Source organism: Musca domestica, unplaced genomic scaffold (genome assembly GCF_030504385.1).
Source record: "Musca domestica strain aabys unplaced genomic scaffold, Musca_domestica.polishedcontigs.V.1.1 180, whole genome shotgun sequence".
Classification (NCBI taxonomy): Eukaryota; Metazoa; Arthropoda; class Insecta; order Diptera; family Muscidae; genus Musca; species Musca domestica.
In genome coordinates, this window is record NW_026712239.1 from 548,959 (window position 1) to 568,226 (window position 19,268).

The 19,268-nt window shown below is 33.3% G+C and overlaps 2 protein-coding genes across 5 annotated transcripts in view; both read right to left on the reverse strand.

The window, feature by feature from the left end:
• Positions 1-397: 397 nt before the first annotated feature.
• On the reverse strand, positions 398-5,138 carry LOC101893202 (exocyst complex component 4). Its single transcript, XM_005183078.4, has 10 exons — positions 5,020-5,138; positions 4,288-4,625; positions 3,472-4,225; positions 2,964-3,088; positions 2,596-2,895; positions 2,133-2,534; positions 1,631-2,060; positions 1,385-1,561; positions 1,116-1,322; positions 398-1,051 (listed from the first exon to the last, which is right to left on the reverse strand). Exons 1-10 carry the CDS (start codon positions 5,074-5,076, stop codon positions 875-877), a joined length of 2,967 nt encoding a protein of 988 aa, XP_005183135.1. The 5' UTR covers positions 5,077-5,138; the 3' UTR covers positions 398-874.
• Positions 5,139-7,555: 2,417 nt separating this feature from the next.
• The window catches only part of LOC101892561 (Ndr family), an 89,045-nt gene continuing 77,332 nt past the window's right edge, over positions 7,556-19,268 (reverse strand). For all 4 annotated transcript variants that reach the window (XM_059121011.1, XM_059121010.1, XM_005183077.4 and 1 more), the window contains 6 exons: positions 18,284-18,401; positions 18,007-18,217; positions 17,863-17,934; positions 12,169-12,281; positions 11,786-11,948; positions 7,556-9,257 (listed from right to left, as the gene is read on the reverse strand). In XM_059121011.1, coding sequence (XP_058976994.1) covers positions 9,033-9,257; positions 11,786-11,948; positions 12,169-12,281; positions 17,863-17,934; positions 18,007-18,217; positions 18,284-18,401 — 902 coding nt within the window. In that variant the 3' untranslated portion in view covers positions 7,556-9,032. The remainder of the gene's footprint in view (positions 9,258-11,785; positions 11,949-12,168; positions 12,282-17,862; positions 17,935-18,006; positions 18,218-18,283; positions 18,402-19,268) is intronic.

A 19,268-nucleotide genomic window follows, 5' to 3' on the forward strand; every position in this document is an offset into this window, starting at 1 on the left:
TTGGTATTTGAAGTTCGTAATGGATATTACTGCCTATGACAGAAAATTGTTTGTGCTGGTCCACTTCTTCGTATAGCACCCATGTTACGGTACCTCGCGATATTTGGTGTTTTTATGATTTTAGCGACTTTATTCACCGGAATTGTTTCAAATTTGGTATTTGAAGTTCGTAATGGATATTACAGCCTATGACAGAAAATTTTCTGTGCATGGCTACGTCTTCGTATAACCCCCATATAACGGCAACTCCCAATATTCGGTATTTTGATGATTTTATCGACTTAGGAGTTATTTTCTTTGAGGCTCCTATAATGCAAACGATTTGCTTTAACTCCCCTATTAACCCAGAGCACAAAAAACAAATATTTAATATATTTTTTTTAATACATTAAGATGGTTCAGTTTGTTTTATTTTATTGTTACAATGATATACAACATCCGCATCATTCGATAGATATATTTCTATATTCAGTAAATATATAATTAATTATAATGAACAATATTATAGTTAAGCAATTTTTTTTTGTATGAACATCATTATCATCATCACCTAGTGAATTGAACGTTGTTTTCGTTACTAATATGAGTTTGTATTTTTTATACACATTTGTATTCATTATGTGGATATTGGGTTTTATGTTCTTTTGCCAGAAAGTTATTTGCTGAAGCCAGCTTCCTAGGAGGAAGTGAGGAAAGAAAGAAAAAGGTCTTGGTGGAAAATGTCGAAAAGCTTGGAAACAGTCTTACAAAACTAAATTAAATTAAAAGAGGAGTGTGAGTGTATGGGGGGTTCGGTCACCTTAGAGATGTTTGAATGTGGAAATACAAATTTTAGTTTTCTTTTGGTTTGAGGTTTCCTCAAAATTCTTCTTCTTTAGACCATGACACCCGTTGAGGGTTTTGCTCCCAAAATATCAGATAATTTATGCTGATAATTGGCCAGGGTATTTGAATCGGTTATGCCTCGGGCTTTACACGACAATTGCAAGGCATTTAAATACTGCATTTCGGAAAATTGCAAACCTTGTTCTACAAGGGTTGTGAGTATGACCTGAAAAATGAAACAAATAAATATTAAAAAAATAATTTAAAATATATTTTTTCATAAAACTTACATCTGGTTCCATGCACAGCAGCTCATAAAACTGTTTGGCTTGATCGAGAGCCACTTCCCGAGAAGCGGTTATGTTGCTCAAGGTTTGCTGCAAGGCTGAGGCATTGCGGCAAATACGTTTAACCGTTATTTGATCAATTTGTTCTATATAGTTGGAGGCCTGTATCAGGATCAGGGCCGCCAAATGGGCGAGGCCCTCAAAAATGTACTGTAAAAGAAATTAAAAGAGAAAATTATTTTTTCCCCTAAGAAAACGAATTAGTAACCTACCCTTGTTTTCCGGGGATGCAGGGTTGTGCTAAAGGCCTCATCCAATTCGGACAGACGTTTGGTCAGAATCTGCACCTGTCTGTCCGGTTCCAAAACATCATCTTTGGAATCAATAAATGCATCAGCCCTTGTGCGCTGGGGCTTGGAGCGCAAATAATGGAAACATTGGACACGTACCTTGAAAAAATTGGAAATATTTCCATTTCAAATAACGACTTTTTTCTCAAAAAAAAATTAAAAACCTACCTCCAAATGTAATACCAGCAAACAGGTATTGGCCAATTCATCAAACTCCAGGGCCAAATTTGTCAAGACCTTAATGGTGCCATCCTTGACGGTGGCATATGCCGCACACTCTGGTGCCACCGAATTCAAGCCATTTACCAAGGGTCTACGCAGTTCATTGGCAAATTCCGAAATTCTTATGGAGAACCATTCCATACTTTCCTGGAGAATTGCCAATTCTTTGAGGACACTAACATCACCCAAAATTTCCTGCTGAGAAATGCCACCCTCACCCAGATTACTGGTCAACATTTCAGCCTCACGTATATTACGTTGCTGGATTTGCAGAGGGCTCTCTTCCTCAGAGGCATCATATTGACTTCGTTGTAGACGTTTGCCATGCTTTGGTCGCTGATGGGAGTTCTTCAAATCCGTCCAGTTGGGGAGGGTCCTAAGAAAAAAAAAAAAAAAAAGAAAACAAATTAGGTATGAATTTTGAAATATCTCCATTTCGTTGACCTACTTTAAGAACCGACTAATATCTTCATCATTCAACCACGTCACACTGTAGATACGCCTATCCTCTGCATCCGGTTGCACAATACCCAAATAGGCATCATTACAAATGACACGATAATCCCTTAGCACTGAACACACCGTCTTCAAAAGTTCCTCTGAATAACAGGGTAAATCTTGTATAAGTTGTTTGGTTTCCGACAGACATTTTTCCACTCTCGCCGTAGATTGCAAAATGGGTCGGGTCAAACCCAAGGCCGCCCTCTCCTCGGGCGAAATAATTGTACGCCACACATCCTGGTTTTTCGACAAGGTTTCAATGGTCATTTTCAAATGCGAGTTATGGCCCTTCGACAAAAACGTGTCCTTGATGTAGTTGTCAATGAAATCGTGCAGGCTGCAGGGTTGTCTAAAAAGATAACGAATAGTTTTTATTTAAGAACTTTTGGTGGCTATTTAAAGTTACTTACCCTGGTTTACATTTCATAAAGTTTTCAATTTCTTGAATATAACCCATTAGGGGCAAATACACCTTGGTTATGACCGTTTGATCTGGCGTGCAGATGAGAAGTTTCTCCCTCTGTTTTTCATACGGAAGATTTGACTTAAAGCTGTAGTTAGCCCCAGCCTTACCACCACTGGCATTTAAGGCAGCATTTAGATTATCCATTGAGGCGTCGGATGCATTGCGACGATGTCCTTTGTTTGGCTCATTGCTAGGTGTGGATTTCGTTGATGATTTATCGAATTTAAAAATGGATTTCTTTGCACTGCAAGGTGAGAAAGAGATATTGGTTTAGTTTTTAGTGTTTTTGTTGCTCAAAACAAAATAACAAACCTTGGAACTTTACGTCTTAGGAAAAAGGCATTAATGTTACTGGTTGGCTCAGCAAACGATGACTGTGAGGAATCATCAGCGGAAGCATTCTGTATGTCTAGATAATCGGTTAAAAGTAATTGCAACTGAAAATAGAAGGAGGAAATTGTGTGGGTTAATATAATCTGCAGCTGGCTTCTAATTTCGAGAAGGAGGCAGAAAAAGTTCTTGAATGAAAAAACTGAGATTTTGAAATGAAAGGATATTTTGATAAAATGCTGAAGTCTAAATAAAAATGAACCACCGATCAGAAAAGCCTTCTGCGACCATTTTGGGTGAGTTCAACAGAAAAAATATTAAATTTTTTAAATTAGACATCCTGCCACCCCCTGGCTAGGTTTCTAATGAAAAACGAACGAACATTGTCTGTCTCTTGATTCCATTTTTCACCTCGAAATACTTCCATAAGTAGTAGAGATTTACTGGTCATGTGGACATTTTTCAAAAATAAAAATCCCCATCTACTTACCACCGACTGGGCTTGTGACCAAAAATCCGTTAAACTGTAATGCGGCGGACCAACAATTTGATATTTCTGGACAACAGCTGAGAAATGTCTCAGCACCGTGGTGTGGGTGCGGGCAATCGATTTGAATTGTTTAAAAATCACCTCCAGCAGTGTCAACAGCGGATAACTTTCATTCGAAATCAAGGGTGAATCAATCAATTGACGTGTTGTATTACGCACCACCTCCAACAGCTCCGTTTGAATGCCCACTCGTAGCTTTTCTATGGAGTCTGGCACTTTACCCAACATACCGAAACATTCGACGATTATGGCAATAAAATATGTCATACTAAGCTCAGGATCTAACAGATCAATGTCTTCAATGATTTCCGTTTTGGTGGGATCAACACCCTGAGCCATTTCCTGTAAGGCCTTGCGTATGCGGGCATTTGCCTCGATGCGATCTGTGGAACGTCGTGCCGTTATGTTGCGTGAGAAGCCTTGATTCAAACGATTCGAATTGGAACGTTGAAATGCTGACAGAACATCTTGGGCCGAATTGTGATAGATTTGCGATACCAATTCTTCGTGCAGCCTTTGATAGAGATGCTGGCGGCGACCCATTAAGTCGCTGCGTATATCGGCCAAACCCTCAACATCTTTTAGCGGGCCATTTATCTGGGTCAGGGCATCGGTTAGCTCTTTACTGGCATGCAAATACTGGCGTTTGGAGGTATAGCTAACCACACTTTGAGGCACTTTGCGTAAGTCATTACTGGAAAATTAAAAAAAAAATGAATCATACATTTTTTGTAAACCTTACTCCCAGCTACTTACATTTCTTCCAACATGGCCAAAACATATTTATGCTGCACTGCATCTGTCCACATTTTCTTTAGTTCCTCTCGTCTGCATTGCAGCAAACGCTTACAGGCATTTAGATTCTCTTTAACCGTGTGGATTTTCTCACGACTACCATTGATCTCCGATGAGACTTTGGTAAACAAGGGTATGACCTGCGACAACTGCTGGTCATGTTTGGATACCAAATCATTGAGACGTTGATCGGACTTTTTGAATTCCTTTTCGATTTTTTGTTTTTCCCTTTGCCGTTCCTCATTGGTCTCACTCAGACCCAGAGATTTGATAACATTAACAATAAGACCGCAACCCGCCTACAACCAAGAAAAAGAAGGAAGAGAAGATAAAAAAACACAATTAGAACAACGCCCACAAAATAATGCAGCAATTTTGTTTCCTGGGAGTCCTCATTTCTCAGCTTCCAAGGGGGTTTGTTTTTATTTTGTTTGGCGAAAGTTTGACATTTCTGTCTGTCATAACATCAGATAACAAACAGCGAAGAAAAAAAAAACAACTTTGCAAAATGTCATCATCATCATCACTGGGCCCAAAGTTTTTCTTTGGCCGACGTCGTCGTTGACCGACTTTTTGTAGGTGTTTTCTGGCAATTTATACATGGATATGCGTCGATTTTCCTGTAGTTTCCTATAGCTGTGACTCAGGTCTTTACTTTTAGCCACTTTTGGAGCTGTTCCTATTAATATATACCTCGTCTTTTCCATATTTAACAGCTCTTCTAGGTGGTTTTGTTGGTGGTGTCTCCATAATCTCTGTGACTGATGGTCAGTTGATTGGAGCTGGCAAACAATCGATGGCAATGTTGATAGCATCGATATTTTATTTTGATAGTCAAAGTGGAATGATAACATTTTCTGTCGACAGTTTTAACGTTGTGTTTCCATTGGCAATTGGACAAAGATTTAAAAGGGTCGTATGTTACGATTCGTTATTTATTGTCACGTTTTCATTTATCTGGAATTGTTGGTAAGTTGACAAGAGCTGTTAACAATCGATATCAACGTAGCTCGCAGTTGCAATTTTTTAATTTTAATTTGCATTGGTAGCCTTTTTTGTCGTTCTGTACTGATACCATGTTCCCATTGACATATGAATCAAATTTAACATGCTCGTACGCACAACTTGAAATTCTTAGTTTTTAACATGATAGAAGAATATAGGTAGACGCATCGACACAGCTGCTGGGAGAATGAACTGTCAAACCAATTTTGGAATTGAAAATGTTGAATGAAAATTTTTTTAAATTTGTAAAAATTGTTGAAAAACACGAATTATAATAACCTCCGAATGATGTCGTATAAGAACACATATAAAAATCTACTTATATTTGAAAAAACATTTAATTTTTTTGACATATCAATGCTCCCAAGCGTTGATGCATCTACCTGTATTCTTCTGCCATGGTTTTTAAAACAAATAACATGCAATATGGATTGAAATTTACTGAAAAAGTCTTTGTGTGTCCTTGAAATATATTGTATTTAAAAATTACATAATTTTCATTCATGTTTTTTCTTAAATGCGAAATTGTCGACCTTTTTAAATTTCTAAATAAAAAGAGAACTATTTTATTTTTGTAATAGGGACGCTCCTGAAAATATTCTTGTAAATATTGTTCAATATAGATCTCAGCTTTAGAATAGCCTTCAATTATTGATACTTTAAAAGTCCTAGTCTCATGTTTCAACTGTATAAACTTTTTCACTCACCTTTGTTTTAGTAGCTAATACTGCTACACTACATAAATTGGAAATGAAAGTCGGTGAAATTGCTTGCGAGTGATTTGAGAGAAGGATGAGACAAGTTGACAGATGTTTTGGTTCTAAATATCATACATATTATCATAAAAGAGAAATATTTAACATACGAACATTTTTCGAATTGTATTAGGAATCGGGTTTTAGTAAAAACTGTCCGAAATTATCCTGTGTAATTAAAAAAATAGCAAAATAAATTACAAAGCAAGCAACTGATTAGGCAAATTTTGGCTTACACATCGATTATTGCGTGTTTTTACAATACAATTAATTATAAAGGTGTAGGTACATAAGCAGCTTGAAGACTTCGCATGGCATATTTTGTGACATATCATAAAAAATTCCAGAGCCGCACTCGAATTCTGCAGTCGTTCCCCATATAATTAGACATTAATATGCCCAGCAATGATGTCAAGCTGCTTATGTACCCTCACCTTAATTTTGTTTACAGTTCATTTTGAATCCGATTCAATGAAATTGCAATTTAAATCTGCTATAGATTTAGACACTAAAAATATATTAATTCATAATTCCGCTTGGACCATTAATATGTCAAAAGTTTTGAAATGTTTTTTAAAGTAGATTTTTATGTTTTCTTATACGAAACCAATCGGACGTTGTTATCATATGCATTTTTCAATAAGTTTGACGAATTTGAATAATTTTTCATTCAAAATTTTCAATTTCAAAATTGGGTTGACAGTTCCTTGTCCCAGCATCTGTGTCGATGTATTCTTCTACCATGGTTAGGACCCATGACACAAACAGCTGATCAGCTAGACGAGTTGTCAAAACACTTATTGTGATTGAAATCACAGTACGAGAGATAAACAAAATGTAAACAAATATTGACATTTCGCCTGGGTGATGTAGCACTTGTTAATACCCATGGTAGAGGAATATAGGTAGATGCAAAAATGCTTGGGAAAATTAAAATGTCAAAATTTGCCAAAAAGTGTTTTGTCAAAACTAAGTAGATCTTTATATGTTTCCTTGTACGACGCAAATCGGAGGTTGTAATGATATGTATTTTTCAACAATTTTTACAAATTTCAATAATTTTTCAATTCCAAAATCGGTTTAACAGTTCATTGCCCCAGCAGCTGTGTCGATGCGACTACCTGAATTCTTTTACCATGTTAATATCCATCGACCAATTAAAGAATGTATCACGCTCGTCTGAACATTGTATTACTCTTACCTTGAGTGCCTTTTGATTAATTAAAACAAAGATTTATTTGTTTTTTTCTTCGTCTAAGAATTGTTGTTGTTGTTATTGTTTGTTTGTTTTTGTTTTATTGAAATACATACGTTTTCGAAAGTACATTTTATTACGATTTCTTTTTTTGTTTGTTTTTAATATAAATATTTCGTTAAGATATATGTATATGTTTGTGTTTGCTTTGGTATGTTCCGCAAAAAAAATGTATTCAAAACATTATCCGTTTGTTTTTCTTTCTGTTTTGTTCTTTTGTTTTTTTTTTTAAGAAACTACATATTTATGCTTTGATTAATTGTTTTTCATTTAATTGGTGCACTTAAATGTATTCAAAAGCCAACATTTAATATGTAATGGCATACTAGTTTATTTATTTAAGCAAATTTTTCTTTTTGTTTTTTTTTTTTTTATTAAGAAAACAGTTTTTAAACGCGGCGATTTTTTATTGTTTAACTGTCAAATTACATGGGCACATATCAGAACATTGAAGTTTTCATTCAGTTTGATATGTGGCCAGGTGGTTTTAAATTATGCCCTAACGTTACAGTGTTGCATACTTTGCGTTTTATTTGACATATTTTTAAAAAATATGTTTTCAAATAAAAAACGCACTACGAAATCTGAAGGATCTTTGAAAATGTGTCAACTGAACGACATATTTCCTTTAAGGGCATACAATACGTCAGAATTAAAAAACCGCAATTCTTAACACTGTCCTTGCTAATATCTCAATGTTGACAAAGTGCTTAACAATTTCTTGGGGGGATGAACTTGTATGTGAAAGTGGTATGGGGAGATGTGCTCATTTTCTTAAAATCTTTTTCGAGTTTTTCTTGGTTTTTTGTAAAAATTTCAAAAAGATGGTGACGACAAACGGGGGGACTTCTCTTTGGAGATATTAAAATTTGTGGTTTTCTATAAAATCGGAGGTATTTTTAATTTTCTAACGATTTTTTTTTTCTACCAAAATTTCGGGAGATTTCAATTCAACAAAACATTTCGGAAGAACCATAAGGAATACAAAATAATGGTGTTGTCTTCTTGTAACTTTTCTTGTTTTTTATAGATTAAAGGAAGTATATTTTCTTTTCTCGATTTTTTTTTTCAGGTGGGCTAAATAATACAGCATCGTTGGGGTGCTACATATATATGTTTGTATGTATATATACCTAAATGGCAAGTATTATTTTTATATATATTTGTTTGTTTTTACAAAATAATATAAAAATTGGTACTTTTACATTTATAAAAAATAAACTCAACGATAGGTTTGTAGATTTCCATTTTGAGGTTAGGTATTATTTTTATAAAAAAAATATGAAAAAAACAAATTAATAATTTATAACAATATTTTTCTTTTTTTTTGTTTAAATAATAAATTCTCTAATTGTACAATTATATATTTTCATTTATATAAGGTGTGTTTGCGTGTGAGTATGAATAAATCTTTTTTTCTTTTGTATTGTTTTTATACAAAAAAAATTACTTTCTTTTACTAACATTTTCTTGTTGTCAATTGTTTTTTTTTTGTTGGTTTTGTTATAATTAACTTATTCCCTCTAATATAATATATGTATATGTGTGTGTGGTTATTTCTTTCTGTTTTGGCAAATTTGAATCGATTTATAATAATTTATTTTCTGTTTTTTTTTTTTTAATTTTGCGTTGTTTTTGAATCCAAAATTAATGGGAATTTTAAATATTTATTTATTGGTGTGTCCATCAATTTATTTCTTAATTTCGTTGTTTATAATGCTAAGACGTCGAATGTTGGGCTTGTCATAGTCTTCCATTGAAATCCCTCTGGAAAGACGTCGCGTACCATTGGTTCCATCAAACGATCCCGAACTGGTGGAAAAGGCACGTCCACGATCAACACCGGGCATTACCACGGAAGTCAGTAGACCTTGGCCTTTGCAGAAGAGTAGAATCGATTGGGCCACCTTGGCGGGCTGGAAAATAGAACAGAAAAAAAAAATAATCAAATAAATGGTATTCTTGAAATTGTCATGTGTAAACATGGGATAGTTTTTAGGGATTTATAGTTTTGGACGAGTTTGTCAATATTTATAAAAAACTCTGCGGGAAAATGTCTTATGTTTGATGAAAGATCAGCTGATTGACACTAAAATATCTCAAAGACAAATGTAAACGATTCGGTTTCTATACCTATTTAAAATACTGAGCTAATTTTTTATGGCATATCCAACTGTTATCCATATCTTTTGGCCCTTGAATTACAATAAATTCATATTTAGGGGTCGAATAACAATTGAGAGAGATTACATAGTTCGTCTGAACACTATATTATAGAATACATGTAGATGCATCAACGCTTGAGAGCAATGATATGTTAAAAATTTTAAAATGTTTTTCCAGACTCAAGAAGATTTTTATGTGGAGGTTGTTATGACATGCAGTTTTCAACAATTTTTGAAAATTAAAAAAATTGCTTATTATAATAACCTCATATTTGCGTCGCATAAAAAACATAAAAAATCTAATTATTTTTGACAAAGCATTTTACAATTTTTGACATTTCAATGTTCCCAAGCGTTGATGTATCTATCTATTCTTCTACCATGTGTTTAATTATGAAGAATCAGCTGATTGGTTCTAAAATATCTTAAAGGTATATTTAAACGATTGGATTTCTGTACCTATTGAAAATACTGGGTTTATTTTTATAGGAATATATCAACAATAATCCAGATATATTCTCGCTGAATTACAATAACTTCATATTTAGGGGTCGAATAACAATTTACATAGTTCGTCTGAACACTATATTACATTTATATTGTTGAATGATATTTATTTTAATGAAACATTTTATAAAAAAATTAATTTATAAAAATTACCTAAGAGTATAAGTAGGTTTACACCTACTAAATTGAGTGGCAACTCCACGACTCTTAACGCCTGTGGATTTAATTTGATGTATACGTAATGAAATTGACAGTTAAAATCCACTGGATTATACGTGAAGGGTGTTTATGGAAACCTATACAAAATTCAGTGCTTTTCAACTGTCAATATCTGTGTATTTCGTATACGTAAATGGAAGACTTTAGGGGACCTGCCCACACGCTATGTTGCTTTTCAACAAGAGGAGTACTGCGAAAAATGAAATGAGAACATTCCTGTTTGTCCGGCGTTGATAGCATCAGTTATTGCCTCTTTTTTTAATGGAAGTCACAATAGAATATCGATGCATGGCCACACGTCAATTTTACTAGTTTTTTAAATAAAATCTTATTTTTATGACTTTTTGAGAAGTATTTTGAGCTTTTCTCTTGTAAATTTGATGAACATAGAGTAGATCTACCTAAATATGTTTGATATTTGATATATGTAAACAAAAATCAGCTGATTGGCAATATAGTAACATTACTATTAACCTATTAAAAAGGCTTAGTTTTTATAAAACTATAAATTTCTAAACTATTTCGTCTTAACACCATATCACATAATGTTGCATGGTAAAAAAAACATTGATATGTCAAACATTTAAAAATATTATGTCAAAAATAAGTAGATGTTATATGGTTTCTTATACGACGCCAATCGGAGGTTATGATGATATGCATTTTTTTGACAATTTTTACAAATTTGAAAAATTTTTCATTAAAAAGATTCAATTTCAAAGTCGGTTTGACAGTTCATTTTCCCAGCAGCTGTGTCGATGCGATTACCTGTATTCTTCTACAATGATATGTCTCATATTTGATATAAACAAATCAGCTGATTGGCACTTGAACATTACTGTCTTTCGCTGTCTTTTAAAAGGTTTGAGTTTTTATTAAAGAATAAATCTATAAATTAGATACACACCCATTAGGGTGCGAAAAAAACACGATCGAACTTATCATGTTCGTCTGAACACTGTATTACATTTATAATGTTGCATGGTAAAATAATACAGGAAGATGCAGCAACGCTTGGGAACATTGTTTCTTATTGGAAGCCAAAATTTTTACTAATTTCAATAATTTTCCGTTGAACATTTTCAGTTCTAAAATCGGTTTGACAGTTCATTGTCACAGCAACTGTGTCCATACGACTACCTGTATTCTTCTACCATGATATGTCTCATATCTGATTGGCACGGAAACATTACTGCTTTTCGCTAAGTTTTTATAAAACTATAACTCTTTATACTGTCCTTGAAGTATAAACTATTTATTATTAGGGGACAAAAAAATATAAGCGAACTTATCATGTTCGTCTGAACACTGTATCACATTTATAATGTTGTCTACTTGCGCTTTTCAAACAAAAAGTCCCATTAGTTTAAGGGTGCTTGGCCACACGTCAATCTTAATAGCCTTAAAACAAAATCTAACTTTTATGACTTTTTGAGAATAATTTCAACGTTTCTTTCAAAAATTTAATAAATATAGTGTGAATATACTAATATGGAAGAGATATTTTCGTATTACTTTATTTTTTAAATTATTTTCTATTCCGTTTGACTTACCGCATCAGCCAATACATCGCCGGCTCTTTCAATTTTCAGCATGGTCACCTTTTCCTTTTCAATATCACGATGTAATTTCTCCACCATGGAAGCATAGGGACTTAACATACCCGTAATTAGAATAACATCCACCTTGCATCCTTTCAATGTTAAATCTTTGCGACTGCAAAAATGAAATTGGCGCAAGGGAGCAGCAGTAAATAACAAATGCACACATAGGCGAGTGGGAGGAAAAAACGAAATGTAAATAATAAAAATATGAAAAGAGAGAAAAAGAAATATTAAAATTCATTCATCATTGTTTGGAAATGTACATACAGACACACATATGTTTATAACAGTTTTTATTTATTCTTTTATTATCATCATCATTCATTACTTACTTCATAAATGCCTTAACATAGAGACCCACATTTTTACTGTTCAACGAGCTACGCAAACGTTTCTGATATTCCGTAACGATTTTCTCCTTGTCCGGATTATCACCAACCAATTGCTGCATAACATCCCAGCGTAAGATGATGAATTCAAAATTGTCCACAAAACGAAATGATTGGTTATAGTGGGGTTCGGTTTACACAATTGCAGGGAGAATAAGCATATTTGATTGATTGGTTTGTGGGTGTTGCGGGTAAATATAGATAATCCCAAGCGTAGGTTTTTTTTATTGGCAAAAGGGAGAGAAATTCAAAACGAGTTTAGTATTAGCATATAGTATAGGTTATTATTCAAAAAAAAAAAAGTTCATACATAATTTATAGAAAATATATTTAAGCATACATTTTACTAAGACAGGCATTAAAAAAATGTGTGTGTTTGGAAATGTTGACATCATGCTTAGTTTCGATAGAAATAAATAAGGGTAACTATACTATTGAATGGCGTAAGTCATCGGCTGGCTTCTTCGCAAAAGAACAAAGGGACGTATGGCCAAAATCGAACTAAGTCAACCTAAAACTCCTTTGTTCCTCTATGAAGAAGCCAGCCGATGATTTAAGCCAGTCAAAAAAGCGTTTTAAGGTGCAAGTGCATACGAAGCTTGAAGTCATGGCTAGGGATATTCATGTCAAATTATAATGGATAACGTCGGCTGGATTTTGGTGCGGCTCTGTAATCCCTTTATGAAATGTCACAAAATATGCCTAGCCATGACTTCAAGCTTCTTATGTACCTACACTTTTATGTATTCTCATCTTAATTTTTTCTTGGTGGCTGCAAGAAAAAAGTATTTGAAAATGGGGTTTGAGAAAAATGCTAAGTCCTAATTACGACGATGATTAAAAAAGAATGAAGAGATAACGCAATCGTTAAATTTATCACCTAAATCCCGCTACATTCACATTCAAAGTCTGCTTTACATCGTCACGAGTTTTAGAAAGATTCGTTATTTATTTGACGTATTTTTTTCAAAGGATTTTTAATCAAAGGAATTGACAATCTAAAAAACGTGTTTTATTAAAACATGTTTAGTGTAAAAACACACACATAATAAATCCAGTGGATTCCAACTGTCAATTCCATTGCATATACGTCAAATGAAAACCGCTGCATTTGAGAGTCAAATTAATTTGACATATGTGCAATGGAACAATGGCATTTAAGATCCAATCGATTTACTAAGTGTAAACATACTTTAAGACTTTAGACTATATTAAATCAAACTCGTTTTAAAATTGTCTGTAAGATTTATATTATTGATTTGTTCCGGAAATGCAAGAATGTAAAAGTTTTTACTACCATAACCGATTTTCCCATTATAACATCGAAGAAAATTCAAGACTAGTAGATTCTTGTAGGTTATGTTCTAGTATCAGTAAATCTAAAAGACATGATTTATTAAAACGAGTTTCATTTAATATAACGTAAAGCCACATATTTATGGATTATACGTCAAATAATAATTTTCAATGGTACAAATAAATAAGTACGCTATTTACACAGCTGATTATCGGAATAGCTGTCAAAATAAGTTTTGATTAAAGTTACAGTACGAAATGTAAACAAATGGTAAAAACAGTAACAAATATTGACATTTGTCAGTCTGACATTGAAAAAAGAAAAAAAAGGGGAAATGTGCAAACTTCTTGGCCGAAAAAGTATGGCAAGGAAGATCTGATAAAAATATCAAAATATGATGGCAACCATTCAAAATCTATATGTTGACCAATCAAAAAAGCTGTCAAACTACTTTGTGGTGATCGAAATTACAGCAAGTATTGCAAACTCTGATTGGTGTCGTATAAGAAAACTTATAAAAATCTACTATTGATGAATTAATAGTCATCCGTCAAATAGAATATCCTGTGAAATTGACAGTTCAAATACAGCGGACATTGTAAATGTAAACATATGCTCTGTTTCAGAACCTGCATGAATCTACTATTTTTGAAGTTTTTTTCCGATATCTTTAAGGCTAAGGCTGCAAATACATAAAAAGCTTGAAGTCATGGCTAGGCATATTAATGCCAAATTATAATGAAAAACGACGGCAGGATTTTAGTGCGGCACTGTAATTCCTTTGTGAAATGTCACAAAATAGGCCGTGCCATGACTTCAAGCTTCTTATGTACCTAGCCCTTAAATCGGTTATCGCAGTGAAAAGGTTGGTTCTTGCAGTTCTGAAAAAATACTTTTAGTGTGTGTTTAAATTAGACTATCTTTTTGTTGGTTTAATTATAGAGTTGTATGGCCACATACCGAGTCATATTGGCAGATGACAATATGACATGTAAATATTGACAACTTAAATTAAAATGTTTTCACAATCAATTTATGATAACGGATGCTAATTACTATTTTAAAAATAACATAGTTTCTAAAATAATATTTTTTTCTTAAAATGCATGAATTAAATAAATTCTAAAACAAATGTATTTGAAAAAAGTGTAGGCTTGTATAATAGTATAGGCTAAGGTAAGAAACTTTTAAAAATGCACGACTTAATAACAAGAAAAAAATGGGATAACTAAGCGATTTAAAAAAATGGAATAACTAAGCGACTTAGTCCCTGTTCACACGTCACTGTTTTGATAGCATTAGGCGTGTACAATAACTCAATAGTTTGTACGAGTTATTGTAAATTGTTGCTCAATGATGCAAAAGACCAGTAAATGAAAGCGCGTGAAGAGTTCAATTTTGACAGTTCAGATACTGAGATTTTGCAAATTCCTATTGGGAGATTAGAATTATTTAGCGCGTCAGCTGATGGGAAATCAGCTGTTTTGGGACCAATAGAAAATGTTTACAATCTTCAGACAATAATCAATTATTTTTCAGATAATAAACATTGAGCATCGATAATAGCAAAAATTTACTCATTTTCGCTATAAAAATTATAATATTTATTCGATTTTAACAGCTTTAAAGCTGTTTTGTTAAATGCTGCAAAACAGCTGTTTTGTTTTTATATTTTACTGAATGTTGTTCGATAACTTTTCGATAATAGTACGACAGAGAAATTTGTCTTAATATAAAATGCAGGGCATATTTTACTGGAAAAAATATCGTACACTGCTGTTGTTACATATACACCATGGTAGAAGAATACTGGTAGATGTTGATACATTTGTGAACATTGATATGTCAAAAAAATTTAAATGTTTTTTTTTTTGAAATATAAGTAGAGTTTTATATGTTTTCTTATACGACGTCATTCGAAGTTTATTATAATTCGCGGTTTTCAACAAATTTTACAATTTTAAATAATTTTTCATTTAACATTTTCAATTCCAAAATTAGTTTGACAGTTCATTGTCCCAGCAGCTGTGTCGATGCGACTACCTATATTCTCATACCATGATATATGCATTTATAAAACTAGTTATTTAGATTGGCAATTCCTATGGTCATACGCTCCAATGTAAACATAGCTTGATTCAAATGTGTGAACAGGGACAACATGTTCAATTTACGAATTGACTAAACTAGGAAAACTAAGCGAAGGAATGAAACAAAAAAAGAAAAAACTTTGTGAAAACTATAAATTGCTTTTAAATTGATTTAAAAATTTAATTACAATACCTCCATAACCTGAGTGTGTGTAACGAATTGGTTTTTTTTTTTCACATAGTTGTGTTTTATATTTGTTAATACAAACAATTTGTTGGTTTTTGTGGGATTAATTGAATAATAAACAAAGAAACAGAAGAAAAACAAACACATGTAGTTGTTTTTTTTTTGGTTTTTCAATTCAATCACATCCCCATGAATACATAATTACAAGGTTTACAAACAAAAAACCAACCAAAAAAGGTAATTGTATTAATCATAAAAAAGAAGAAGAGAAAAAAAAGAAGAGATAAAGAAAGAAGAAGATAAAAAGGTTACACATTTATACACATGTATTCAAAACCACATTGATATTAAATATTCATACAACATAAATCAACGTGATGAAAAGGATACAGGAGGTGGAGGAAGAGGGGTTGGAGGGTTTATAAAGAGGATTACATCCAATTTAATGTTTTAAAATATGTATATATAGGCACATCATTGAATATACACAATGTGTATAAATGTATGTGGGGAAAAAGGGAGATTTATTTTTGTTACTTGCACAGTGTTCATACGTTGCAGTGATTTCATTGGTAATCATTTAAAGGTGGTTGGCCACATATCAAATTAGCATGAATAACCAAAAATGTCTGAGACTTACGGGGCGAGATGAAAAAACTGCAACCAACTTCAGACTGCTGTGAACTACCGAATTTGGTTTTCTCCGATGAGAAAACATTTGTTGTCTATAGCTCGTTACCGTGATAGCGTAGCTCGATGTCAAGGAAGTTGATGAAAGAAAACAGCATAATCAGCAGAAATTGTTCGAAAAGTGACTTGATCGAAACCCACGTCGCAGTGGCCAAAAAATGGCTCGTGAGCTGAACATGTCGCAATATTCCATTCAAAAAAATATTGAAAAATGAGCTCGTGGTAAAGCCATTGAAATTCCAAAAAGTGCAGAACTCACACCGCAACAAAAAGAAAATAGACTAAAAAGAGCTAAAGAGTTGCTTCGCCTAGCCGAAAGTGGTGAACTGTCGAATTTGGTTTTCTCCGATGAGAAAACATTCGTTGATCGTTTTTACTTCTGCCAAAGAGATCAGCTGAAAATGTGCACCTTCGGTTGGCCACCAGAACTCAAACGCCGGTCATGGTGATGGTGTGGGCCGCCATAACAGCTGATGGTCCTCTCCCCTCGTATTAATCGACCGTGGCATCGGAATAAATGCCGAATATTATCGCTAAAATATTCTGGAGGGTGTATTAATGCTTTGGGCACGCAAACATTTTGGCCGCAGAACTTGGAGATTCCAACAGGACTCAACACGCGCCACCCAAGAATGGTTACAAAATGAGGTTCCTCGCTTAATTTCCGGGGCACAATGGCCACCAAAATCTCCGGATACCAATCCGTTGGACTATTGTGTCTGGAGTATTTTGGAAAGCAAGGTTGGCACTAAAAAATAACAAAGTGTCGATCACCTCAAGTAAGTGCTTCATGGGAATGAGCCAAAATGCCGCAGATCAACATTCGGGCAGCGTGTGACGGTTTCATTGGCCGTTTGAAGGCCATTATTCGTGCCAAAGGTGACTAATTCGAACAAATCTTAACTTATTCTAAAATTTGCTGATATTTCCGACATTTTTGTTTTCATTCAAAAAAAAAAAAAAAAAAATAAATAAATAAATAAATAAAATATAAAAAATGCAAAAATTATGTCGTTTGACTTTGTTGCAGTTTTTTTTATCTCACGCTGTAATGTGCCAATTTGATATGTGACCAGTTAGCTTTACATATTGGCCAATCACAATAATAACACTTCTTGTTTGTTCCATCTATAGACGACTCTCTCTCTTTCTCTCTCTTCAGAGAGTCTTTAGATTCCAAAGTGTGACAAGACAAGAAAAAAAAAAAAAAGAGAGGGCTGCGTATGAACACCGGTGCTAAAGGGCATTTCTTGGTGTGGTTTTAATTTCTTTACATACAAAACGGAAAAAAACGACACTGAAACATTTATTTCCTTTCTTTTCACAAAGGAAGTTATTCAAATATGGATTATCCTGGCACTCAATCTACTTACATGACCAAATTTATGATACATTAGGAAACTTTCGGCCGATTGGGCAATGTCATCATTGTTCCATTGGATAAACTGGAAATGAAGATAAAGAATTTTAAATTAATTTAATGATTTATACTTCCTAAAGGAAATTTCTCAACTTACCTTCGTCTTAAACGACTGCAATACCGAAGCGGCACTGCCAGTAGCATTGATCAAAATCAAACCCAAAACACGTGTTGGATGGGCCAAACCGAAACGGGCCAAAACATTGGCGCCAGCACCCTCGCCCAGACCCATTACATATTTGACATGTAAGAAGTCCAAAACGGTGACCAGATCCTCACCCAACATTTGCAAAGAGGGGAAATTGAAGCTGGAAGGGAAAAAATATAATTAATTCGCTTTTGGTCAAAAATTACGTTAAGTTGTTGGTAAGTACCTATCTGGCAGAGCCTCAGCATTATCGGCATGTCCGGGCACATCAATGTGTATGAAGCAAGAACGTTCCTTGATTTCGGTCATGCAAGGACTGTTGACGAATTCCTGGAAGGAGTTGTCTGAAAGAGATGGGTAAAACAAACAAATAAATCAAAAATAGATTAGTATAACAGTTAAAAAATAAATCATCAATCATTTGTTGCACTCAGGGTGTTTAAATCGACAAACTGATAAAATAAAAAACACAAAATGGCGTCCTTAATGGATTCAAATGAAATAAAGAATGTGAAAAATTGTTAAGAATTTTGAAAAAAATGTATAACAATTTGGAACAAAACCGTTATACACAAAATGTTTCCAAAAAAATTGTGGAAGATACTCGTTATGGTTTCCAATTGTCTATAAATTGTAAAAGTTCGCCAAAAACCGTTAAAATAAACTGTATAACAGTTTTCCGAAAAACTGCTATACGCAAAACAAATCTTTAAAAACGTGAAGATTGTCATTTATACAGCTTTAAAAGTTTAAGAATCATAAAAACCAACCCCTAACACACAGCAAAAGTGTATAATAGTTGTAAACAAAACTGTTATACACGTAATTTTTTTCCACAAAATATAAGAAAATGTTGGTGTTTGGAATGTTTTGGAAAATGTAAAAATATTAAAAAAAAAAAACGTTTTAAATGTGTATAAAAGTGTTACATGAAACTGTTATACGCTGAAATTTGCTCAGAAGACTAATAAAAGAGTCCACTATTGATTTAAATGTGTTATGAAGTGTAAGAGTATACATAAAGACGCAAAAAAGTGATGTATAACAGATTCGACTAAACTGTTATACAGAAAATAACTCTCATAAAAATATTTTTCAGTGGTAATTTATGCTTCTTATGTGTTGGAAAATGTAAAAGAGAAAATACTAAAAAGTACGTATAACAGTATAAAATAAAACTGTTATAATTTTCACAAAATATGAATATAGGA

Coding starts and splice junctions, on each gene's coding strand:
- LOC101893202 (XM_005183078.4), bottom strand. CDS start 5,076: ATGGAGACACCACCAACAAAACCACCTAGAAGAGCTGTTAAATATGGA. Junction 4,626..5,019: donor TTAAATATGGAAAAGACGAG/GTATATATTAAT, acceptor TCTTGGTTGTAG/GCGGGTTGCGGTCTTATTGT. Junction 1,052..1,115: donor TGCTGTGCATGGAACCAGAT/GTAAGTTTTATG, acceptor TTCATTTTTCAG/GTCATACTCACAACCCTTGT.